A 25,296-nucleotide genomic window follows, 5' to 3' on the forward strand; every position below is an offset into this window, starting at 1 on the left:
CCTCCCTCAACATATTGAGGAGCTCTGGGAGAGTCACCTCAAGCTTGTTCATATTAAAATTCATTATGAACTGTGAAAAGGAATCTGGTAGGGACTGAAGCACAATGTCCACACACAAGTTATCCTCTAGGACCATTCCTAGACCTGTGAGTTTCTCTATCCACTCAATCATCTTTAGGACATGGTTCTGAACCGGTGTCCCCTCAGTCATCCTAGCGCGGAAAAGGCTCTTGGATATCTCATATCGTTGAGTCCTTCCCTGTTCCTCAAACAATTTACGGACATGTAGGAGAATGGATCTGGCATCCATCTTTTCATGTTGTCTCTGTAACTCTGGAGTCATAGAGCCCAACATATAGCACTGAGCAAGAGTGGAGTCATCAATGTACTTCACGTAGCGAGCGATCTCATCCTCGCTTGCCCCTTCTTCGGGCGTAGGCATCACTGTATCAAGGACGTACACGATTTTCTCCGCTGTGAGAACAATTCTCAAGTTACGGAGCCAATCCGTATAATTTGGACCAGTGAGGCGGTTGACATCAAGTATGCCACGTAAGGGATTTGAAAGCGACATTTTCTGAAAATAAAGATGTAGCAAAAATGAATAACATGCAGATTTTGCAAGAAATAAACTATCAAGATATGGACTTCTATCTTAATATGCTCCCACTATTTTACTAACGAGTCACGCGACACCCTCAGCACGTGAAACGGAAGTCTCCGGCAGACTTCTAGTGGGGATCAGGATCCAATCAGCGTCTTAGTGTAACCTCGAGGGACTCGACCAATCACACTAAGCCTAAAAGGTAGACAACTCTTGCCGATCACAACTCCTTGTGATTCCCGTCCTGTTCGGCCTCCGAATCACCATGGCCTCGAGGGACTCGACCAACCATGATGCTCGGTTAAGTCAACACCTTCGTTACAAGATGAGTCTGATTTGATGATATACCCTCGAGGGACTCGACCAAGCATATCATGCCCTCAGGTCACCGGTGACATCTCTATGTCGTAAGCAAGATAGCGAATCGCGATATAGGTGAGTCTCGAGGGACTCGACCAACTCAACCTACACCGGGATTCGGTTCCTACTCATAACGATGGAAGGCCACGTGGGTCAATCTAATTGCCTCACGTTTACCGACTTAATATTATCGAGAGATGTTTCTATGATTTGGTCTCCTAATATGACATGTCACACATATACATATTTAATATATATCTACATCGCATGCAAATATATATACATATCTAGTATGTGTATAAGCAATCACACCAGATGATCATGGACCACAACCTAATATGATTAGGCCCGAGCCAGTAGGCCTAATCACTCACATCAAGATCTATGTGTGCAACGGTGCATCTCCATGCCTTGTGATCGTCCATCTCGTCCTCGTCGGTTCCGTCGACATCTTGATGCATCTCCATGCATCACGATCGTCCGTCTCGTGGGTCCCGCTATGGCTTCCACGCTCCCGCTGCGCCTCCTCATGTGATTACAACTTAATCATAGGCACGCAGGCCCGACAATAAACGAGAAATATAATGGAGGTTCGCAGACCTCAATAATAATAATCACAAGTACACACATCACACGGTTCATGATCATCCGTCCACTCATCATACATCACATGTATAAATAATCATCATCATGTAGGACTACTAGATAATAATAAATAATAATAATCAACTAAACCTTTTAATTAATTAATATTTTCTGAAATCAGGGATATATAGGGAATTTCTCAATTCCTAAGGGTATTTTCGTAATTTGGACAAAAGACAGAAACTGGAATTTCTCAAATTCCGAGGGGCAAAACTGTCTTTTTCCCAGAAAACCCTAATGCCCTTTCCCCTTTTCGCTGCTGCCGCCGCCGCCACCCTGCCGGCGGCGACCTGTGCGGCGAGGGGCGGGGCGCTGCCCTCGCCTGCGGGCGGCACGCCCGCTGGGGTCGCTGCCGCTGCAGGTGGGCGCCCCCGCGGGCGCCGCCGCCTTCGCGGGCGGTTCTGCCCGCGAGTCAGCGCCCGCAGGTGGTGCTGTCTCGCTGGCGGCCGCCCCTGCGGGGTTTTTGCCCGTGGGAGCAGCGGCCACAGGCGCCGCTGCCCTGCGGTGCCTCAGCCCGCGCTGCTGCCCCGCGGCGCCTCTACCCGCGGGCTGCCAGCCCCGCCGGCAGCAAGCCTGCTGCAAGCAGGCCGCCGGCCGGCTGCTGCAGACACAGCGCTTGCGCATGCGCCGGCGCTGTGCTGCCTGGCTGCGACTGCGGCTGCCGCTGCAGGTGGCTGCAGGCATGCAGATCGAGGGCAGCAACTGTTGCTGCCCTTCCTCGCTTTTGCGTCAACGATTTTGACGTCAATATTCTTCCTAAACACAACACACGCAGTTCAAAAACCAATCATTCGCACGAACAACCTGGCTCTGATACCACTGTTGGGAAATCATAGGGGGCGACATCATATGCGCAGCGGAAGAACAAGAAAACAAAAAATCCCCGATTCCCAAAAAGATGTTCATCGTCGTGCGAAGATTGGTGCGCAAAATCCGCAAAAACACAAAACTGCGTATAGAGATTGTGTTACCTAGGGAGATCGTATATCCCTGTTTCCTTGCAGATCCTTAGGAGAGGGTGAAGGAGGTCAAGCGTCCTCCTCTCTAGCGGTGATCCACACAGCAGGGTTGCGACGACGCTCCTCAAAACTCCAGGCCTACTCTGAGGGGAGAGGGAGAGGAGAATAGGAAGGGCAAGCAAAGACTCTAGCCTATGAGGCTGTGAATCCCTCCTATTTATAAAGATCCCGTGTCAAAACCCTAATGGGTCCTTTCCCTAGTGGGTATTGGATCTGCATCCAATAAGACAAGGGCTCCGTCGGATATCTCATATCCGAACCTCTACTCATCGCAATGCCTACCATATGTGTGTGACCCTCTAGGCCCAATATCGAGCTGGCCGTGAGTCATACCTGTCAGAACTCCTTCTAACTCAGTGAATTATTATCTCTGTAATAATTCACTCGACTCATCGACTACGGAAGTACTAGGCCACTACGCCGTAGTCCCCAGACGATACAGGGGAATCCAATCCATTGGACCTGTCTGTCCTCAGTTACCATGTACCTATAGTCCCTCATCCATCTAATATCCCAGAGACCGTATATCGAGCATGGTGCTGTCAGACCCATACGGTTTCTACTCGAGTCTCACTCTAATCGGATTCTCCCGGAGAACTCTTTCTCTCTCAACCCGAATGACCCTGGCCAGGGATTTGTCTGAGCAAGAACACATGGGATATTCCTCTCATGATACCGAGAGTGGATGATCCTCTATCGACACTCAATAGCCCTCGTAAGGTCGACTACCACTCCCAATGACCAGCTGTACTAGATCTGGGAACAGCCAAACCTATAAGTCTGGTATCAAAGAGTGGAGCACTCATACAGGACATCCTTGGTGTCTCAAGTCTAAGAACCAGATACACCACTAGGACTACGGAATCGTTGTCTGACAATAAGGCATCATCAACCATCCAGCATTCCGTAGCGGATCAATCAGTGAACTCATTCTCCAATGAGCACCTGTACTGTATCCCTAGTGTCCCTACACGAGCAGCTATGAGACCAGCTGCATCCATCATATGGACGGGTATACAGCACACCAGTCTATCCGGTTATCACGATGTCCCTCTCGAGTAACCTATGACCGGGATTATTTAGGATATGTGTTTAAAGGTGAATCGATCTCATTATCATGATCTCATCACGATCCGATTCCCATTGCACAAATCCAAGGACATCACAATATATATGCATTTATGCAATAGTTATAAAGTGATATACGCCAAAATATAATAAGCAAAAAGATTCTGTATCAAGTCACACGTGCCATCACTCACGTGATTGGCTTGCTGGGCACTTATGACTAGCAGTACTATGTGTGGATGATTGGAGTTAAGAAGGAATGGTTAACTACAAGGACAGCGGGAACAAGAAGCATACATCCATACAGAGCTACCAATGGGTCGTGGACCTCAGATGTCACACACTAGGGAATAATTTTGGGTTCCATTGAGACTTAACACAAACACCTAGTAAAGTAGAAGGGGCTATTGTGATACATGAGGCAAGAATGTTCCCTAGATATTAACACGAGCTTAAGCATTTTGGACTACATAAGAAAAAGCCCCATATTTGAAGAGCCTAAACCATGGTTCGCCTTACCGGTCCGTACCGGTGTACCGACCAGCTACCAATATGGTACATATAAAGCTATACCAAGTCATACCGAGCATACCGACACATGGTACATGAGCACATCCAATGTACCGCCCCTACTGATCCTCATTCAGACTGATACATACTGCCCATACCGAGCAGTACGTCACGGTACAGTGAACCTTGCTTCAAACTGTCTTAATATTCTTCCTAAAGACAACTAAAGGTAGTTGTCCTAATGATCAAATTTCCTCTAAAATAGCCACTAATAAAAAACTAAAACTCAAATGTCAAATCCTTGAAGCAGCATCACTCAACCTGCAAAAATTAACCTCCACTAAAGCTCAAAGTACACCAATTCGAAGCCTCAATCTGAAGATAATTACGATTCATATTGATCACCATATCATGTTAGGGAGATCCACCCTATTTTAAGAGTACGCTGACATTATGAGAGCTTCAAATGGAATAAAACACATGGTGCTCAATTTCAATCAACATGAAAGAATCTAGTTGAGGCGACAAGTGAAAATATACACTTGGCAATAGGTTGAGGGAAAGAATATAGAAACTAATATTTCATGTCAGTACCTTTGAACACAAACCAGGGATGGGGCTTGAGAATCTAAATCATTCCTGCCCAGAAACATTCAGTGCTCGACAGCGTCCATATTCCAGCTCATATGAAATGAACAGAAGCGGTAACACGTGCGCACAAACAAACAACCATTGATTGGAAAAGTGCTTCTTGTAAAACTCTGTTTCTTTGGAAAGCACTTCCTGGAATTCACTACGCTTAATCCAAGTCATTTTTATGTTTATTATGATTCTAGATCATTGTACATCGACAATCAACATTTCATGACATGCCTACAACGAAAACATGCAAACTCTAACAACTATTATAACAAAGAAATTCGCTCATTTCTATCAAGAACTAAGTCTTTCGAAAGAAGATAAAATGCACGCGACGAAATGAATAACCTCAACAAAAATGGTGCCAAGTCTAGCGCCCGACACAAGGCCAACGATGCCAGCTCATGAAGCCTCAAACCCCTCCCTCTGGTGACATAAAAATCGATCACGTGCAAATCGTCCTCTCCGACGTCGTCAGAATCCTCCTCGGACACCGACTCCAGGCAAGGGACGGCACGAAGCTTCGCCACAGCCCTGTCGGCAATCCTGCGACAGAGTGGGCGGAAACATCCGATGATCGGAATCGTGTAGGCTGGATGAAGAAACGGCTCAGCCATCGCTGCCACGACATCGTCCGCAGTGGCAGCTCCGCCCTGCGGAAGAATCAAGAACGTTACAATCAAGAACGTAGCGGTAATCAAGAACGATAGCCGAAGATAGGGAAGAGGAGGTTACCTTTTGATGGAGAGCGAATAGCTTGGGATCGGAGCGGAGAGCAGGGCAACGAGAGAGGAGCCGTTTGAAGGCGGATTCGCAGGAGAAGCTCCCGTCGTACGACATGTTTGACGACGGCGGAAACCCTGTGAGGCGGCGAAGGGAAGCAGAGGTCGAGGAATGGAAGTTAACGTTTGGAAGGTGGTCGCTGAGGCGGTGAAATCGGGGGTTTATAGCGGCCAAGGTCGGTCGCGTTTTAGGGTTTTACGCGGCAACGTAAAAGGAGATCAAAGGTGGGCTCAAAGGAAACCCCTGGCCGGAGTTCCGCGGTTCGACTCGGCTGACTCGGAAAAAAACCCCGGGCGGATCGCGGCCGAGGTTATTGGCGCCTCGCTACTGTAGGGTTTACCTGTCTTGATTAGGGCAGACACCGCACGATTCCTCCACAAAATCCAGTGGTCTAGACTGACGAGGACACGTCGGACTGTCACAAGTAAGGGGCAACCGGTGTTCCCTGAATATGCACAGACTGGTGATCTGCACTGCATGAATGCTTAAGTTAGCGGTAGCCCTATCAGAATAACACGATAATTTCTTGAATAATAATCTTGCGTTTGTTATCTTAACAAGATAACTGCATGTTGTTTCTAAGTCTTGGGCTTCTTGTTCATCTTCCATCTACGTTATTTATTTTCATTAAAATAAAAGTTTCAGGTTTTTTTCTCATGACATATTGTCATTTTAAATTCAAATTGTGCATCACATATATTAAATTATTCATTTAATTTTGATGTAAATATTTTTTTATATAATAATTTATCATCTCAAGAAAATTTCTTACCTCGATTACATTAATCGATCCGGGTCAAATACATTATTATGTCTAAGAAATATTATTTTTTAAAATACTTAAAATTATTTTTTTCTCTATAATGTGAGTATATTACAAATTTATCTATATACTCTTTGAATATTCAGTTTCATTCAATCTATAAACATAATTGGTGCATTTGTTAGACCAAATCAATTTTAAATAACATGGATCAATCTTATAATTGATCAAATAAGTCATCGATTCTATAAAATAAATATTTATTCAATTATTTATAGTCTATATAGTCTATATATCTCTAACTCATTCCATTCTACTAGAGTTATCTCAAACTCATTTCATTCTATTCCATTACATTCCATTCAGTGTTAAGTTCATAATAAACTCAATCTCTCTAAACCTCTCTAAATGGTGATAGTGAAAGATAATCCTCTAGAAACATATTTAAAAATTCATTCAGAATAATCGCAATCACTAGCTTCTTTTTTTTTTTTCATATCGGTATCAATCATATTTGTCAATATCTTATACATAACTCTTATATCATTAATGGGTTGGTGAATCATTCTTACTAAATCTCTTATTTTATGATTTTAAAATATCTTATCCTCGAGTTCTATTGCCATCATCTCTTTTGCATAAGCCAATGCCTCGATTATTTAGAGTGTCACTCAACCCATTAATTATCACATTTTGTTGATCTCAACGAGATGATGCCTCTTTACCTCAAAGAAGTCTAATCGTAAATATAAAAATATTGATACAATAATAAGAAAAATAATAATAATAATTTAATTATTAAAACTTGTAAGATGATTAAATAATATATATAGTCTATATGACTCGAGACCTAGGCTCTTATAACATTACTTGTAAAACTATACTTCTAGTTTCATTTATATTATATATGCATGATTAATATATAATACTCTATTGTAATTTGCTTATGCTATCGATGATAATATTATCTGAAAGCTACTATACTGTCCGGTATAGCTTTTCACTTATTTTTTAAAAAATGTTTTTCTGATCTAATGATAAAAAAAAGAGGTTTAAATCCACAGTAAAGTTTTCTAAATAATTCAAGCATTTTAAAAAAAACAGAACAACACAATTAAATATAATTATGTAAACAATTCTGGTAATTTGTTGGCACATCTCATCTTTTAAATCTCTTTTCAATGGTTGTTTGAGTGTTACTCAAAGAGAACTAGTAATCTTTTTCCTCAAATATATTTTTCCTTTCCCTTTAGATGTAATTTCATCTTTCTCTCGTCCTTCTTATTTTCATAATTTAACTTTTCTATTTCACAATCTTTCTAATACTGATATCATTTGTTTTATAGCGCCATCAGACATACTTTTACATGACTCAAATGTTTAAAATGGTAGAAAACATGTGAGATTATCTTTTTTCATAAAATATACATGTAACATTTTCTGAATTATTTTCATTCAATAATAAGTTAATTAGTAAGTTGAGTATATGTGATGATTGTATAATAAATATCATGGATGTCGATGAAGTAAAAATAAAAATGATTGATGGAGTGTGTATATTTTGGATGTAGTGTGTTGTAAAGATATGAAAAAATTTAATTTTTTAAGTCTTTTAAATTTTCAAGGGTTAGATTTTCAATAATCGTACCATTTGAAGTGAAGTACAATAAAGATATAAAGGAGTTGAAAATTGGTTACACGTGTAAGAGATGGTAGGTATGGATGATAGTGAGATTTGTTTACAATGTAAAAAATAAAGGATAATATTCATAGTTTCCAATACGTAAAGGTCTCTCTCCCAAATGAAATAGCACCATTGATTTGTTTACAGCTATATAACGAGGTAATTATATATTATCATTATAATTAGCTATCTTTAGTATCTTGCACTTTCAAAAGTTATATTGGGATTTCTACATTTATTTACAAAAGTAAAACATTTTGATCCCAGAATTAAAAAGTAAAAAATAAATAAAAAAATTTATTGGAACAACGAGATTAAATGTTTTATTTTTATATGCATAGGGATCTCAATGTAGCATTTAAAAGTATATATATTAAGATACTAAATATAACTAATTATAAAGGGTAATATGTAATTAGCCCCTATACAAGATACATCGGCGGGCTGATTGAAATTAGGTGTTGGACCATGAACTTATTCAATTTATATAGTTGTGATGATTCTTCGGGTCCATGATTTAATTTTTGTAGCAGGCACGAAGTGAGAAAATACTCACCGAGGTTTAATTTTTGTTGCAGAAGTGGGAAAATACTCACCAAGGTAGGTAAGTATTTTAAAGAGTCTTAATCATATTCAAATTAGTTGAGAGAGTTTTAATTAATTGAAACACCTTAGTCAATCAAGGTTTGTTCCTATAAATATATATCGAATCTTTAAAGTTTTAACGAGAGGAAGAGTCAACACATTTTAGTTGCTAGAGATAATTTTTTTCATATAATAAGTGTATAAGAAGAGTTATACTTGAGCTATGATAAGTCAAGCATCTTATAATTGATCTTATATATTAAAAAATTTAATTTTTTTCATAAGATTATGTGAGATTTGTCCATCATGTTAAATGTTATGTTAATTTTTTTTATATGTTTTGATTTTATGATTTTTATTTTTTATTATACTTTTCTCCCTCTAAACAAAAAGAGATGTATAAGCAGAAAGGAAAGCCTAAAGAAGAGATGGATGAGCGGGGAAGGAAACATAGAATATAAAAAGAGAGGGTTTAAGAGTGGAGAATTTATACGTCTTCTCATCCCTTCTATGGACTATCGAAAAGATGCGACAATGACTCTTTGTCACTATTGATATGTTATTTGATTGTCGCTATTAGAAGCTACATGAGAGAAGTAATAACATTAAATGATAGGTCAATAATTATGGGGGTAATTCAAGAGAAGCAACAATGACTCTGGAGAAAAATAGTGATGTTGAGCGAGTGATCTATGGCGTTTGCTACGCTCTTTGTCATTCCCGTGGGGCATCGAACAGAAGCAATAGTGTATCGTTGTTGTTCTTATTGGCTATAGGAGAAAATCAATGATGTTAAATGGACAATCAATGATGTTCATAGCACTCCTTATATCTCGTGCGAGCTATAGAAGAGAAGCGACAATGATTCTTGTGACTCTTGTAAACTATGGGAGAGAATCAACAACGTTCGAAGCACTCTCTTGGCAGTGAGTGCTCATGATTGTTTCGTTTATTGCTTTTATATAGTCAATTGATTTGACTCGATAAACTCAACTCGACTCATCCAAGTCGATCGATGGATTTGATCTGACCTACTAGAGCTAATTTGGACTATAAGATTATACAATTGCATTCGTAAATGTTTTTCCATCTCATTCTCTACTTTTGAAGGTATACGATCATAGAGCGTACTCGAGTTACTAAACTCGAAATAACCAACGTTTCTTGACTTGCATACTAAGTTGGCGAGGTTGATTATCGAGTAGGAGAGCGAGCAGAATAGGTTTGATGGAATTCATTCGATACCCACAAGCAATCGAAAGTAGAGTAGAAGCGTCACAAAATCAAATCAACAAGATAATGCATTAACTTAAGTATCCTCTATTCCTATTTATGTAAGTATATCGCTTATGCGACGAGAGATTACTGGATCTATTGGACGAATAACGATGATTTTTATTAGATAGTCCCGAGCTTGTATCTATTAGACTAATAACATCTCGATTTTTAGTAGATTACTGGATCCACTGGACCAATAACATCACGATTGCTACCGCAGTCTCGAGCTTCGAACTACGAGTGTAAAGATAGAATAGAAGAGCAAGACTGAATGAATATTCCAATCATTGGGTTGGGTCAAGCGGGTTGAATTTGAATCGAACCCGACTCGATTTAGATCCGGGAATGGACGACTTGAAACATATCACGCGTGTCATTCGAAATGCTCATCTTCTTTTCCCCATAAACGGAAATAATGCCTTGGAAATACAAGGAGAAACGGATTTCGCTGATTCGCGCGTCGCGCAGTCTCTTCCTCGGCCATGTGCCATTTCACAGGGTGGTTAGGAGGGTATTCGGAGATTAGGTACGTAACAATTTCTGAGATGGAGATAAACCCGACGGAGTGCTGCGCTGGGGGAAGCGAGCTATCTCTCCACTCCGCTTCGGAGCCCCAAATGGCGAAGGCCGCGACTCCTCTCGCGGCGAGAGCGAGCGCGCTTTCTCGCTCTTCTAATCCCGTCCTCGCGCACCCCCCGCCGTCCTTCCACATACTGCCCCTTGCCTTGCCCACACCTCCCCCTGTCCATCTCCCCGTACACCCATCAGTTGGTAAGCAATCTCTCCCCTCACCTCGCTTCTTCTTCTATTTTTCTTTGTTCCTGTAGGTGTGTTTGGGCTGACTCGAATTAATAGTTTGGACTATTCGGACTTGTTTACTTCGATACCTAAGGAGTATGGTTATGCTTTGAATTGGTATTTGGGTTTCTTTATTTTTCTGTTTGATTGATGTTCCGTCGAATGCATGGCTTTCCGATTTTCTTGGCTTAAAGTGTATCTTTGACCATCTCTGGTTAGGGTTTCTTGAAAACAAGAATCTCGTGCTCGAGTCTGAGTAAAATACTTTTGCCGGAATCTGAGTGTAATTGTTGTTTGATTTAGGTGTGTTGGTCACTCCTAAGTGTATGGAAGCGCTTATTTTGTTCGCGGCACTGGTTTGAGCTCTGTAGTTCCTTACTTTGTTTGAATAAAGAATCTATCGCCGTCCAAATTCTAAAGTCTTCTTAACAAAAAGAGGACATGCTACTCAAAAATGGAACCTGGTTGACGTTGGAATTATGGTGGTTAAAGGAGAAAAAACAGCACATCAGATGACCCGATGAAGGCCAAAACTTTAAAAGCATCAGTAAATAATCAACTAGAAAGGCAATGATCACACAGACATCAATTATCTTATAACATCTGGGATAAAATGATTTATCCAAAAAGCAAGGAACAAGCTAGGATAATGGTAAAACTAGGCCATTGTGTTGTTGGAGATCGGGAGGTTAATGTTGACAATGCATAATAGAAGCTGGATATGGGACTAAGCCCTGCAAGGGTATAAGTCAGGTATAAGTCAAGTAGGGTTTGGATCGTGAAGGTAAATCGATGAGTGGTCTCGAGTTGGCAAACTTCTTTCATTTTGGGTGAACCCTCGTACCCGGAGAGTATATAAGCCACTTCATATTATGGTCATGATGATCAAACTAGTGTCATATTAGTAATCTATCTCGTACTGCATAAAGAGGTGGTCTTTTCACTTAACCTTATGGAAGGTTTAGAATTTTATATACTGATTCTCATTCCATATCTTCTCTTTAACATGTTTGCTTTGTACACCATTACCACTTTTGAACCATGCATCAGTGAGGAGCTATAGCAAACCGGTCAAATTTGCTTAAGCTTTAGATTTCTGCTCCTCTTTGCCATCTAATTTCTCCTGTGCTATGTGTTTGTATGATGCAATCTGCACACACATTATTATGGTGTTACCTGGATATTAACTTGTGTTGATTCAGGAATACACATGAATTCTTTAGATGACAAATTACCTTCGAAATCTTTTCTCCTCTGTAGTTAGATATAGATGCAAATCAAGGTTGAAACCAAAAAATTATGGTATCAGAGCTCAAGCATCCAGTGTTGGGGCTGGGAACTATGGAGGAGAGAGAGAAGAAAACAGCCACAGCAATCTCATGGACGGTTCTACCAGTGAGAATTCATCTAAATAGTGAGTTGTATACTATTCATTTTTCTTGTTATTATTTATCCACCATAGTTAATGGTTCATGAAATTATTATTTTTATCTTTTACCGAGTTTGGTTGTAGTTAATGGTGCATGAAAGTTCACTAAGTAATACAATTTCGCAAAAGACAATAATTAAGCACTTCAATGGATTACATGTGTTTATCATTAAAAAAGTCCGTATGAAAACCTCTGTTTTCTTTTTGTTTGCTTCATAATGTTATTTTTGGATTTGACGTTTCTCTCCCATAGTATTGATCTAAGATGTGTGAAAAAAGTAAATAAAGCAAAAAGAAAAAAAAAGAAGGTAAGTAGCTAAAAATTTCATCTGCTTTAAAACATAAACCAAGTAGAATCTGTGAACTTTCGAAAACTTCTACCAGTATTTTTGTTTTCTGTGCTCCATAGCATATACACCTGATTTTTATGTGTAATTCACAAAAATCTTGTAAGCAATTGTACACTTCTTGATAACATTAATTGACTTTTGTATTCACTTAGGGGATACCTTTGTAGGACTTAATATCTGTCTAGACACAAGTGATAGAAGATTTACTATTTGATATTCTTTGCAATATTTAGATGAAGAAAATTGTATATTTTTTTTGAGCAACGTAGATGTAAGTTAAGAAACTAATTTATGTATGACTTAATTTGTATTTTATAACATGGCAGCCAAAAGTCTCTTTCTGGAGTCAATTACCAGCTGTCTATTGCTGGTGTCCTATTTGTTTGTGCAATAGCATTTGCACTTGTTGTTTCCTTGAAGGGTGGTCCTTCTGCTCTCAAAGCAGCGCTTGCAAAATCAGGATTTACAGCTGCATTCACACTCATATTTGTTTCAGAGATTGGAGACAAGGTGATCAATTTATAAAATAGCCACTAGACCCCTTTTTTGCTTATGTAGTTATTGCTCATGTAATATCAGCAATAATTTGTAAAACTACAATTGTCCTTTGATTCGTTCTTTTTCAAATTTATCTAGATACCGTTTTTGTTATCTTGAGTTTGAAATTAATTTGCTTTCTCAACCAAGAATTCTAGGGTTACATGCCAGTGAACTTGGTAGGCTTGTTTGAGTATATATATCAAATGTTAATGTTGTATGTCTGTTCACATAATTCTGGAATTTACATATTAATTGGTTTGCACTGTTGTATATTAACCTCATTTTTGGTCTCATAATTATGCATTCCTTGTAGTTCTTTTAATTTCTGCTAGCTTCTAGATCTCTAGTTTTGCCTATGTAATGGCTGAACCTGCTGAGAGAGTGTGTGTGTGGGATGTCTATGATGGTTCCAGTTAATCAGTTTCTTTTAATGTTTGAGTTGCTTCTATGAAACTTGAAGTCTCCTCTTGATAATTAGCTTATTTCTTAAACCGGTCAAGGAGTATTTGACAACGTCAACTGAAAGTCATTGCGTGCATGGTTGGCACATGCCGGCATTGTCCCTTAACCTTGCCTGCACACTAGGTGCAAGTGCTCATGTTCACTCATTAAGTGTGTGGCATGTGACAAAAACAACTACCAAAGCACATTTAGGTACCAAAGCCACAACAACCTGAACCTGCTGCACCATGCCATTAGGAAAATTGGCGATGAAACTGCTGCTATAAAGTATAAAGTTAACATTTTTTAAATGATTATTTAGGTTCATAATTCTTCTATCAGTCCCATCTAGTGCCAGTTCAGGTGCCTTAACTGATATTCCTGACTATACCTATGGATATCCATATGTGTTTCAACTTACATTTATAGGATGATTTACTTCTTAAATGATTATGTTATGGGCTCACATAGTTACATTTTCAAGAATTTGCATCTATAGTTGTTGTATTCTTCTTGTCTGGTTTATCTATTATGCATCTTAACTTCAAATTGACTACGTTCAGATTATGTTACTGATATACAGAAAAAAAGTGATGGACTCTACTCTTTTTTTGCAGACATTTTTTATTGCTGCATTATTGGCGATGCAATATGACAAAGCAATGGTATATTACTTGACCTGTTAATTGTGTATACATTCTTATCTAGGTGCTTACCTTGGGCTTTGAGTTAGATGCATGTGCATCCGTTTTATGATAGTGTCTGCTTCAACTTTGAGTGATCTAATGCTTAATATCAATGCAAGATGTAGAAAGGGATACCTCTTGATACTTTCAATTAAGAGAGCCTTACAGAATTTATAGGGGTACAAGTTTGACAAATGAAGAAACTAAAGCATACGAAATCAGGAAACTAATCTCCCGAAAAAAGGGGAAAATTTACAGAATCTGGAAGGTAATCTATTTGAAATAAAAAAAAATCTTCAAAATTGGGAAAGTAATATCCTCTTGATGAACGAAGAAACTAAATCATAAAAGTTAGGAAACTAATCTCCTGAAAAAGGGGAAAATTTACAAAATCTGGAAGGTAACCTCCTTGAAATTAGAAAAATAATTTCATCGAAATTGGGAAAGTAATATACTCACATAAGATGAAATAATCTCATCAATCAACACTCCTCAAGCTGGTGAGTAAATATTTTCCATTCCCAGGTTGCCAGTAATATCTTGAAAGAAACGACTTGGAAAATCTTTAGTCAGAATATTAGCGAGTTGCCGAGTTGTCTACTTATGGATACATAGGTCCTAGGAAATATAGATCATTCCATCATCAAGCTTTTCTTTAATAAAATTTCGATCTACTTCAACATGTTTTGTTCGTTCATGTGAACTAGATTTTACACAATGCTAGTAGCTGACTTATTATCACAATATAGTTTCATATTTCCGTCCCATCTTACTCCCAATTCATCAAGGATTATTTTCAACCATAATAACTCACAAATACCATGTGCCATGTCTCTGAATTCTGTCTCTGCACTAAATTGAGCAACTACCGACTTATTTTTTACTTCTCCATGTCACCAAATTTCCTCCTAAGATGGTACAATAGCTGGAGTTTGATCTTTGATCAACAACTGATCCAATCTAGCCTGATCTGTATCGGTGTAGGCTTCTACAATATTTTCAACTGCCATTTCTTCTAAATAAGATGCATTTTCCTGGAGTGAACTTCAAATATTGTAGAATTCTAGGAATGACCTCCAAATGAACCTCTTTAGGAGAACTCACTATGCTGATTACATAAGCAATATCAGGTCTTGTATAAGATAAATAGATGAGATTCCCAACGAGTCTTTGAAATCTCCCGTCTGCTGACATGTCATCTATAGCATCTCCTAACTTGTGATTTTGTTCAATAGGTGTATTAGCTGATTTGCATGCAAGTATTCCTGCTTCAATGATATATTTTTGTTAGAAAACAAGAATTCCTTTCTGAGCTATCTCAACAGCCAAAAAATATTTGAGCTTTGCCAAATCTTTGATCTCAAACTCTTTGGCTAGTAGATCTCCGAGTTTCTTAATTTCTTCAAGATCATCACCAGTAATAATTATATCATCAACTTATACAATCAAAGCTGAAATTTTACTAATCGGTGACCTTTTAATTAAAAAAGTACGATCACCTTGATTCATATCTTACATTGCCTGTGCGAATCTACCAAACCATGTTCTAGGAGATTGTTTTAGTCCATTTGATGTCTTTCTCAATTTGTAGACATTATTATTTTTAAATCCTTAATCAAATCCTGGAGATGCTTCCATATACTTCTTTCTCGAGATCACCCCATGTAAAAAAAATATTTTTAACATCTAGTTGCTGTGTAGACCAACCAAGATTAGCCGCTAAAGATAATAGTACATGTATGGTATTCATTTTTGCAATCGGAGCAATAGATCTTGTATGTTTGAGATAGCCTTTGGCTGCAAACTTAGTCTTATACCTTTCTGAAGTACTGTCAGCTTTATATTTTACCCAAATACACATAAGAGCTCGAGGATCAAGTTTTACACGATGTTGAGAATGACCATGAATAAAAGAGAAAATAAAAAATCTTTGGTGCGACATGACTAAAATCATGAAATTGAGTTTAAAAGGGAAAAAACTCTGATAAAATAGTAATTAAAGTTTTGTTTTCCAAAACCTTCGATGGTAATCGATTTATTAAATAAGTAACAGCTAATACTACTTCTCCCCTATATGTCTTAGGCATCTTTTTTGAAATAGCAATGCATATGTTACCTCAAGAAGATGACAATTCTTTCTTTTAGCAATCTTTTGCTTTGGAGTATCCATGATCATACACTTACGTTTCGCCCAGACTGGTACGAAACAGGCTGCACGTATCGGTCCGAGTGCCAACCGATATGTAGACCGTCCCCGGTTTGGTCCACCATATAAAGGGAAAGTGAGAAACCCTAAATCCCACTTCTATGTCGCCTTCACTTCTCACGTAGTCATGACCGATGTTGCAACTTCTCGCTATGACTTCCCGCCTCCATCTTCTCATTGCGACCGACGATCACTACTGGCAATCTCTGCTTGCTGCAACCTTGCTGCACATCGCCACACACAATCTTTGCCCTAATCAATGTTTGTTGTGCTGCTCGAGTCGGTATGGTACAGGCAGTATGAATGGATCTGACTGGTGATTGACACATGGATCGCCCGAGTGCTCGTCGACATGCCTCAGCATACCATGTGTTAGTACACTGGTACATATCAGTATGTATCGACTTGACAAATCATCGAGATGAATCCGGTACCTGAAATAACAAACCTTGCCCCTAATCAAGGTATGCAATACCGTATCGTACCGGTGTTTCGAGGTTGGTTCGGTACGGTACGGTACTGATGTACCGAGCGGTACACCAGGGCATACCGAGTGGTACACCTTGGTGTACCGAACAATTTTATATATTTTCTTCATTACTGTAGCACTGCTACAGTATAGCACTGTAGCGGTACCGGGCAGTCCGCGTACCGGTATGTCGTCGGGTCGGTACGTACCGCCCGTACCGGGCGGTATCGTTCGGTATTGCATACCATGCCCCTAATCACTTCTCAGGTATGCCTCTTCTCCTCTTCCACTTCCTCCTTCCTCCTACATCGCATCCTCTTCTTTCCTCTTTCTTCTTCCTCCATTGTCTCTTCCTCTTCTCCCTTTTTGTCTTCCTCTCTGAAACACTAATACCTATCGGTGTATTGTGTGTTGGTACATTGATACTAACCAATACGTATTGGTCTGACAAATCTCAGAAAGGGGTTTGGTACCTAAAACAACAAACCTTGTCCATGACAATTGATAGTCTCTTCTATTACCTGACGTATGACTTTTGATTTGAACGCCAAAGTGGGTTTGAATCATTTTATGAAATTTAATGAAGATTGAACTAAAATAAGATTTTTTTTCAAAAGATAAAGCCATGTCACTCGAGAATAATCATCAATGAAAGAAACAAACCAATGAGCTCCAAGAATATTTGGGATCCATGAGGGACCCCAAATATCATTATGAATCAATGAAAATGGATGAGATGATTTCTTATTACTTAATAGACATGAAACACCTTGTTATTTAGGCAACTGACAAACGAACATCACAAAAAAAATCATTAACATCTAAGCCTTGAAATAACAATGGGAACATGTTTTTTAATAAGGAAAAGATGGATGTCCAAGACATAGATGATGAAGCCAAATTTGACTTTTATTTAATGATTTTTTTTTTCTGAAAGATAGGATTATGGTAAATAGTTAATGCCATTACGACTGCATTATTCAAGATAGTAGAGCCCCACCTTTTCTGTGGCATATCCAATCGTCCTCCCCGTAACTTGATCCTCGAAAGTATTACAGGATTAGATAGAAAAAAAGTTACACTATTTCAAATCTCTAGTAATTTGATGAATTGACAAAAGGCATACTGATAGACTAGGCATATGCAATCGAGACTTTAAGGAAATAAGGCTGTTAGTGCAGTTATACCTTGGTCTGCCCTAGTGGTTAAACCAAGGTTTGTTGAATCACCCGAGTCGATACCGTATGGGGCGGTATGTACTGGTCCGATTCGTTATTGAGTTGCAGCTCGCTCAAGTCCTCATAGGCACGTCCTAGTGTATCATGTGTCGGTACACTGGTACAAATCAGTACGTGCTGTACCAAGCGCCAACAAATCTTTGAGATGAGTTCGACACTCGAAATTGTGGACCTTGGGTTAAACTACCATTAGCTATAACTCCCTGATTTTAGGACATGGGCTATAGGATTGAAAGTGGTAAGATGAGTCGGTCATATGGTCAGTGGCTCTTGAATCAATCACCCAAGATTCGTACCAGTAGTCTTTAGAGGCATTTAAATCATAAGAAATAAGAAACTTACTTGATTGAGCTAGAGAAACAAAAGACACCATGTTTGTTTAGTGAAGTGAGGAAACTTTGAAGCTTTTCAATCTTCTTTTTATTTAACCCCTCAATCTCAATGTTATCAGACACCAAGCTTCTATGGATAGAGGTATCCTCAGACTGAGTGTAGTTTACTTGGCCTCCTCGTTGTTCATACAATTGTTGAATTCCATTCCCACCATTCTTTTCATAGAATCGTGGTTTTCCATGTAACTGCCGACATGTCTCCTTGTTATGTCTTGGTTTCTGGTAATAAGTACACCAAAGACCATCTTTGTTGCGTGGCATTTTAGATGACTCACCTTTTCCAGGATCAATGTTAGACGTTGAACCATTATGAGTGATCAGATGACTCTTGATTGTCTAACATGACATTCCTCCTTCCTTCCTCGGTTGATGACCGAGAAGACTTCATCTAGGGGTGGTAGGGTTTTCTAAGTACTTAAATACGTTCTTGATCATATTCCACATTAATTCTAGCTAAAAATTCAAGATACTTTTTCTTTCAACAATTATTAGTTACATAGCAACATTTTTACTATGCTCCATCTTAACATTTTGGTAATAATTAAGTTCAAGCCATGATCCTTTCATAATATTGTAGTACTCAATTACAGATAAAGTACCTTGCTTTGTGGAATGAATCATGATCTTAATTTTGTAGATCTGAGCAACATCTTTGACTTTAGAATATGTTGTAGATAGAAACATGTACATTCCTAATCTCTGGATGCATTGGCTTCCAAAGCCATGTCATGATCATCGAATCTTCGTCGCCTAGGCATCGAACTTTGGGTCATCTTCGCTTGGTATTGGTCCAATTAAGTGCCTCAATTTTCCTTTTCCTTTTAGAAAAGTGGACACAAGTTGGAAGATACCTAATAGTTTCGAGCCTAAAGGAGGGATGAATTTTTTGAAGTTCACTATGGAATGGTTGAAACATGGTTTGATTAAGGGCAAAACTGGCAAAGGTTTGGGTTGAAGAAGACACGAGGAGAAAAAGAGAGATTTTGGGTCAATGAAGGTAAAAAAGAGCTTTTGGCCTGGTATCAAATAGACTCTAATTCCATGTATAAAAAGGAATACTTATACTTTCAATTAAGAGAGCCTTATAGAACTTATAAGGGTACAAGTTTCACTTGTGAAGAAACTAAAATATGCAAACTCAAGAAACTAATCTCTTGGAGAAAATTAGGAAACTAATATTTACAACGGGAAGATAATCTTCTTGAAATCTGGAAAATAATTTCTTCGAAATCGGGTAATTAAATTTCCTCACAAAAAAAGAAATAATCTCCAAAATCACCACAAGCTTTTGAAACGGATCAAAAGCTTTTTTAGTTAAGTTGCTTTTTTCCAAACAATTACCAAATTTCATAAATGATAATAATTGCTGATGCTGATGCTGATGCCTTTGTTCTCGTAGTTTCATATTTGGTGAATATGTGAATTTTTGTACCTGTATATCTTGTAATGGTTCATATTCTTTTCTTTTCTTTGATGTCCACTTGACCATCAGGTTTTATTTGGTTCGATGGCTGCTCTTTCTCTTATGACAGTCTTATCTGTGGTAATAGGACGGCTATTCAATTCTGTACCAGCCCAGTTCCAGACAAGTAAGTTCTAGATGATGGTCTGGTAAGGTCCAAAAGACCAAAATTATAATACGAATAAACAGAAGAATGTATGGTGTTTCAATGAATTGAATATTTAAATTAGAGACACATTTTCTTATAGATATTAATAAGATGCCTAAGTGACTGTAATTTACCAATGGCGTACATAGATATTTTTTTGCCAACAGATGCCTAGCATGCTACTCTTGTGATTCTTATCCATCAGTGCAATGCTTTATGGTACTTACAAACAAGCAATTTTTTTAGCACTACCCCTTGGAGAGTATGCAGCAGTGGCTCTTCTAACATTCTTTGGTTTGAAGTCAATAAAAAATGTATGGGAAATTCCATCGGATGCTAATACAAATAGCAAAGAGAAATCTGAACTTGGAGAACTTGTTGAAGCTGAGGAGCTTGTGAAGGAAAAGGTTAAGATTGCGTGAGAAGTTTATATTTTGTACTTGTTAATACATTAACTTAATCTTTTTTCAAATTTATCAGTTCTATGCCATGTTGTGCACCATGAGGGAGAGTTCACTGCCATCTATCGTTATGTTTGTTGTTATTGGAATTAACTACAATCCTTGGTATGATAAACTAATCAAATCTGATGTGCCTTTCAGTAGAGTCCATTTAGCAATAGGTCTTTGAAAGCAAGGGCTTGAACCAGGGAAACTATTTCAAATTAATTCACAGCTTGACGGATTAAATAATTAAAAGGAACACAGTTGATTAGTTAATATGATATTTGCATCTTGTTCTTCTAGGTGACATTTAAAATGACATATAAAAGCAACACAGTTGTAGCCCATGTGCTCAATTTGATAAGTTTCATGTATTCAATAGTATTATGGGAAGCAAAAAATTCTCAAATTTTATTGTTTGTTGTGGTAACTTCTTTGTCTCATTTTGTTGAATATGAAAAATGAGATTACCAATGCATGGATGGAATTTGATTTTGTTCTTACAAGAATCTTTTGCTAAATGTGCTTACTTATGTTTAACTTATTATTGTAGTTCATCTGGTAGAATGTATGATCCACATCGTAGTAGTATTTTATGATTTTACGAATTAGACTAACTTTCCTATATTATGTCACATTTTTCCTTTCAGATCATTTGCTTTTTGTCTCGAGCCTGGACATGTGCACTACATGCATTCAATGAGACTTCTCTTTTTTCTTTCTTGTATTTTGCTTTATTACCATTTGATGATTTCTCTTTTTTATTTTACATGCATATCAGCTTGTAAATATTTTCTGACTGAATGATGAGAAACGGGATATCATCATAATCCCTTTTTAATTCTGCTTGATATTTATTTTCATGAACGCATGAGGACAGACATGAAGAGTGTTTTCTCTAATCACCTTCTTTTCTGTCTCCTCCCTTTTGGTGTTCTAATTAGGTCTTTAAAGTTCTCAAAGTAAACGAGAAGAATCTATTTCTGTCATGATCCTTTCTGTGTCTCTACCATGTCGTCAACCATGAACTTGTGATTCTTCGTAATTCTAGTGGATTGCACTGGCTCTTTCCTTACAGTATGAAAGCCCTAGAAACATGTCTGACCCTATTGCTTATCAGTGCTGTAAATCTTCTTTCTTTAGAATATCTAAACCAATTTAATAAAGGTGATGATTTTGTATGAAAAGCTTTCTCCCCGACATAATCCAATTTTTTCCATCTCGAACTGACTTTACAAATGGAGGGCTGTCTGAAGTAGCTCCACACTTCTACGACTTGGAGACTGGGTCATGTGGATGCCATTCCAGAATTGAGAATACTGTAGGTTAACTTTTATGTCAACCAGAAATTTATTTTGTTGCTCTCCTCATTGTAATATAGCTTCCTAGATAACAATTTAATCAGTATAACAAATTAAGATGCTATCCTATTGGGTCATGTTAATGCTGATTGAATGTACCCTTTTCAAGAACTCATACCTGATTTTTGTTTATATAGGTAAAGAAGTAAGGCCAATCACTTTGGTGTATTCATGTGGAAAAAGTTATGATTGGTGGCTTGATCCTTTAGTACAAGTATTAACATTAATCTAATTGACATTTTTCATCCATGTGGTAATGGTGGCACTATTAATTGTTTATTTAAGTTTAGTGTTACGGTACATGGCAACTGTAAATGAAACTTATTTGATTTTATTAGCTTATTGTTAACAAATTGAAGCAAATGTTTTTGTTGACATTGTTAGGCAATTCTATACAAGTAATTGAGAAGGTTGTTTGTGCTTGATCATTACAATTACACATATTACCAATTTGTATAATGGTGAGATTCAGGAAGCTAATATTTCAATCTTATTTTCTTCATGATGGTTGTATGTTATAGTACCATGTGATATAGATCTGTTTTTAAAGTGATATAACATTTTCTATTGTTTGATGGAATCTTAATGCACTCAGGTAGCAAAAAAGCTTACGAATCCTTTTGAAGTCCTATGGAAGTCTTTCAGCCTTGTGTTCTTTGCGGTGAGCATTCTTTTGACATTTATCTTTATCTTCCTTTGTGAAGACATCGAAATCGAATGCATTTTATGAAAAAACTCAAGCGGCAGCATATTTAAACATATCATCTCAGTAAAATGTACATTGCTTGTACAAATTGTTGAAATATGTTTCTAGGAATGGGGTGACCGCTCAATGCTGGCAACAATTGCTCTTGGGGCTGCACAGGTGTGGTTGTACGAATATGCATATGATTATCTTAAATATCCAGCATATATAGCAGCAAATATCATCATTCCAAGTTCATATTTTTTATCAGTCTCCTTGGGGGGTAGCTGGTGGAGCTATTGCTGGACACCTAGTTGCCACATCTATTGCAATCGTAGGTGGAAGTTTTCTTGCCAACTACATTTCCGAGAAACTGGTAGGTCCTCATCGTTTATTTTTTATCTCACAAGTTGTCTGGTTGAATATTTAGGTTCGGATCTGGTTTGTGCTGCTAAAAGATGACATTTAATTTTCAGGTTGGTTATTTAGGTGGTGTCTTATTTCTAATTTTTGCTGCGGCTACACTTCTTGGAGTTTTCTAATAGCTGGAAAGACATGACATTTTATTCTAAATCCATTGAAGAAACATTCTGTGTTCCAACGATACAACACAAGAATAAGGGGATTGTAAGGTGAGGTATATGTTCTTCCCCATGAGTTTAATTGTTTGGTTTCATGGTCAGGTTATTAGTTCTTGTGAGTTTAAGACGTTGGTTTCACCTGAAGAAACACACTGTGAGGTAACCTGTAGAGTAATATGATATGTTACACCAATTTTACCTTTCAATATGGCCTGAGACACTGAGCTTAAGCATTGTGTTGAAACAAATGGAACTGTGACCAGAGCTTGGCGGTCCTTTCTTTTTTTAATTTTGATCTACTGAGATGTTCATGTGAAATGTATGGATTTAGTCTAATAAGAGAAGATACGTTCACTTTCTAGCACCTGTAGGGTTGTCTCGGACAGATGTTGGCTTTGAGTTGGACTAATTATCAATAGGTTACGTTGCATGGGGCTGTTTGTAGACATTGCTATGTTATTTTACTTCCGTATGTCAGATTTTCCCGGTTATTCATATGGTTTATCGTTGTCTTATATTTGACTGTGAAAACTTAAACGAATAAAAAAAAAAGAAGTCAAGCCCACTTGATATCATTTCTGATTTTGATATTTTTTCTTAGTTTATAGCATATAGTAGTAGAACCTCTTTCATCCTGTTTTCTTAGAAGTAACATGTCTAGTGGTTTTTAATTTTACTTATCTAAAGATTGTAGACTGTTTCAGATATGCATGGTCCAGCGGGTTGCAACTATACTTCAATGTGCAAATATTGGGAAAAAAGTGAAAGTTATTATTATAATGAGTGAGATGACTTTTCTTTAGAAAAATAGTAAAAAAAAGGGGGTAACTTTAAGAAGTTATTATTATAATGAGTGGATAAAAGTTTCATATTCAAAGTCATAAGGTCGTCCTTTGTTACTCTTAGATGTGTGGTCAATCATACCAAAAAGGGAAAAAAAGTATTTTACCTTAAAAAAGGTCCTCAATTTTAGTCAAATGACCTTCCTTAATTAGTTTTTATTTGAGGTATTTTTTATCATTTTGATAAAAATATCCCTTGGTTCTCCATCAGTTGTCTTCTTTGTCGTCGCCCTGGTATCTATCGTGAGTGGCGTTGTCTCTTTCCTTTTTTCTCCTTCCTTTTTTCTTTTTCCTTTCTTCTCCTCCTCCCTTTTGTTGATGTTAGTCCTTCCTCATTCCCTTCATGTAGCATCGCATTTGAGTGTCACTCTTATCATTCTTCTTTATTGCCTATGTAACATCGGTAGAATGTGGGCAAGCATATGTGCACAAGTGGTGAAGGCAATAGAGAGGTAGGACCTGTGCCGATCGAGAGGAGCGCTTGGATGTGGTGGGGACGGGGGGCTCGTCGGTAGGTGGTGGCGTAGAGGATGGCTAACTAAGCAGCAAATGAGGGAATAAGGAGGTCGTTGTGGCTGTGGCCTTGTGAGGGGGTGTGGGGGCTCATAAGGTTGTCACAATTATACCTTAAACTCTTCTCTAATTATCGCTTTGTGGGCAGTGCTATATAGGCAAAAGAGGAAGGGGATAAGGTTATCGCCATGGGCAACACTATAGAACGGTAGGATAGGAGGAGAAGGGGAAAGGGAGGAAGCAACGGGCGTTGTCACTTACGGTGAGAGCAGGAGTTGGCAATAGCACAAGTGACGATAATTGGGTGCTATTGGTGGAGGGTAGAAGGGTTTTTTTATCCAATTTATGAAAAAAGCTACTCTTAGGGTAAAAACCAAGGAGATTATTATTTGCAACCCATTTTTACTATTTATAATCTCATTTAAAAAAATTAAAGATCACTATTTGTAATCTTTTTTTTATTTATAATTTCATATTAAAATTAAATATTTCTAAGATAGGCTTTAGTAAATAAACATATATGTTCTTAATTTATAATTTAATTGTAATAAAATCTTTTCACTCGGAACTTATAACCCCATTTCTTTCTTTCTTTTTTTTCTTCTTTATCTCCTCCTTCGATTAATCATGAGGTGATATAAAATGATAAAAAAGACAACTAAATGAGATGAATTGAAGATTGAATAAGGTGAGATGAGTAGTTTTTGATATTTGTTATGATGATTTAATATTTTTAGGATTATGTCCATTATGTAATAGTCGAAAAGATATCAT

General features: G+C 37.9%; 2 protein-coding genes across 7 annotated transcripts in view; one reads left to right on the top strand and one right to left on the bottom strand.

Moving 5' to 3' along the window:
* Window positions 1-5,840, bottom strand: part of LOC103981671 (midasin) — a 71,420-nt gene extending 65,580 nt beyond the window's left edge. For 4 of the 5 annotated variants that reach the window (XM_018828431.2, XM_065146184.1, XM_018828435.2 and 1 more), the window contains exons 1-2: window positions 5,581-5,840; window positions 5,194-5,498 (exon numbers count right to left, since the gene is read on the bottom strand). In XM_018828431.2, the coding sequence (XP_018683976.2) occupies window positions 5,194-5,498; window positions 5,581-5,685 (410 nt within the window). In that variant the 5' untranslated portion in view covers window positions 5,686-5,840. Of the gene's footprint in view, window positions 1-4,800; window positions 4,953-5,193; window positions 5,499-5,580 lie in introns of those variants that run through there. The other variant, XM_018828438.2, reaches the window with a different exon arrangement.
* Window positions 5,841-10,354: 4,514 nt separating this feature from the next.
* Window positions 10,355-23,397, top strand: LOC135637299 (GDT1-like protein 2, chloroplastic). 2 transcript variants are annotated; one of them, XM_065149956.1, is made up of 10 exons: window positions 10,355-10,709; window positions 12,046-12,150; window positions 12,842-13,025; window positions 14,114-14,161; window positions 19,980-20,076; window positions 20,344-20,504; window positions 22,497-22,562; window positions 22,716-22,766; window positions 22,858-22,962; window positions 23,063-23,397. In XM_065149956.1, exons 2-10 carry the CDS (start codon window positions 12,116-12,118, stop codon window positions 23,126-23,128), a joined length of 813 nt encoding a protein of 270 aa, XP_065006028.1. In that variant the 5' UTR covers window positions 10,355-10,709; window positions 12,046-12,115; the 3' UTR covers window positions 23,129-23,397. The 2 variants fall into 2 exon arrangements, with proteins under 2 accessions (XP_065006028.1, XP_065006027.1); XM_065149955.1 differs by having other exon boundaries at window positions 10,358-10,709; window positions 11,997-12,150.
* The last annotated feature ends 1,899 nt before the right edge of the window (window positions 23,398-25,296 follow it).

This window comes from Musa acuminata, chromosome BXJ3-4 (genome assembly GCF_036884655.1).
Source record: "Musa acuminata AAA Group cultivar baxijiao chromosome BXJ3-4, Cavendish_Baxijiao_AAA, whole genome shotgun sequence".
NCBI lineage: Eukaryota > Viridiplantae > Streptophyta > Magnoliopsida > Zingiberales > Musaceae > Musa > Musa acuminata.

Excerpts from the sequence above, each read along its gene's own strand:
- LOC135637299 (XM_065149955.1), top strand. The coding sequence starts at position 10,421 with ATGTGCCATTTCACAGGGTGGTTAGGAGGGTATTCGGAGATTAGGTAC. Across the intron at positions 12,151-12,841 it reads AGTGAGAATTCATCTAAATA|CCAAAAGTCTCTTTCTGGAG; the intron begins GTGAGTTGTATA and ends ATAACATGGCAG. Across the intron at positions 22,767-22,857 it reads TTGCTCTTGGGGCTGCACAG|TCTCCTTGGGGGGTAGCTGG; the intron begins GTGTGGTTGTAC and ends ATTTTTTATCAG.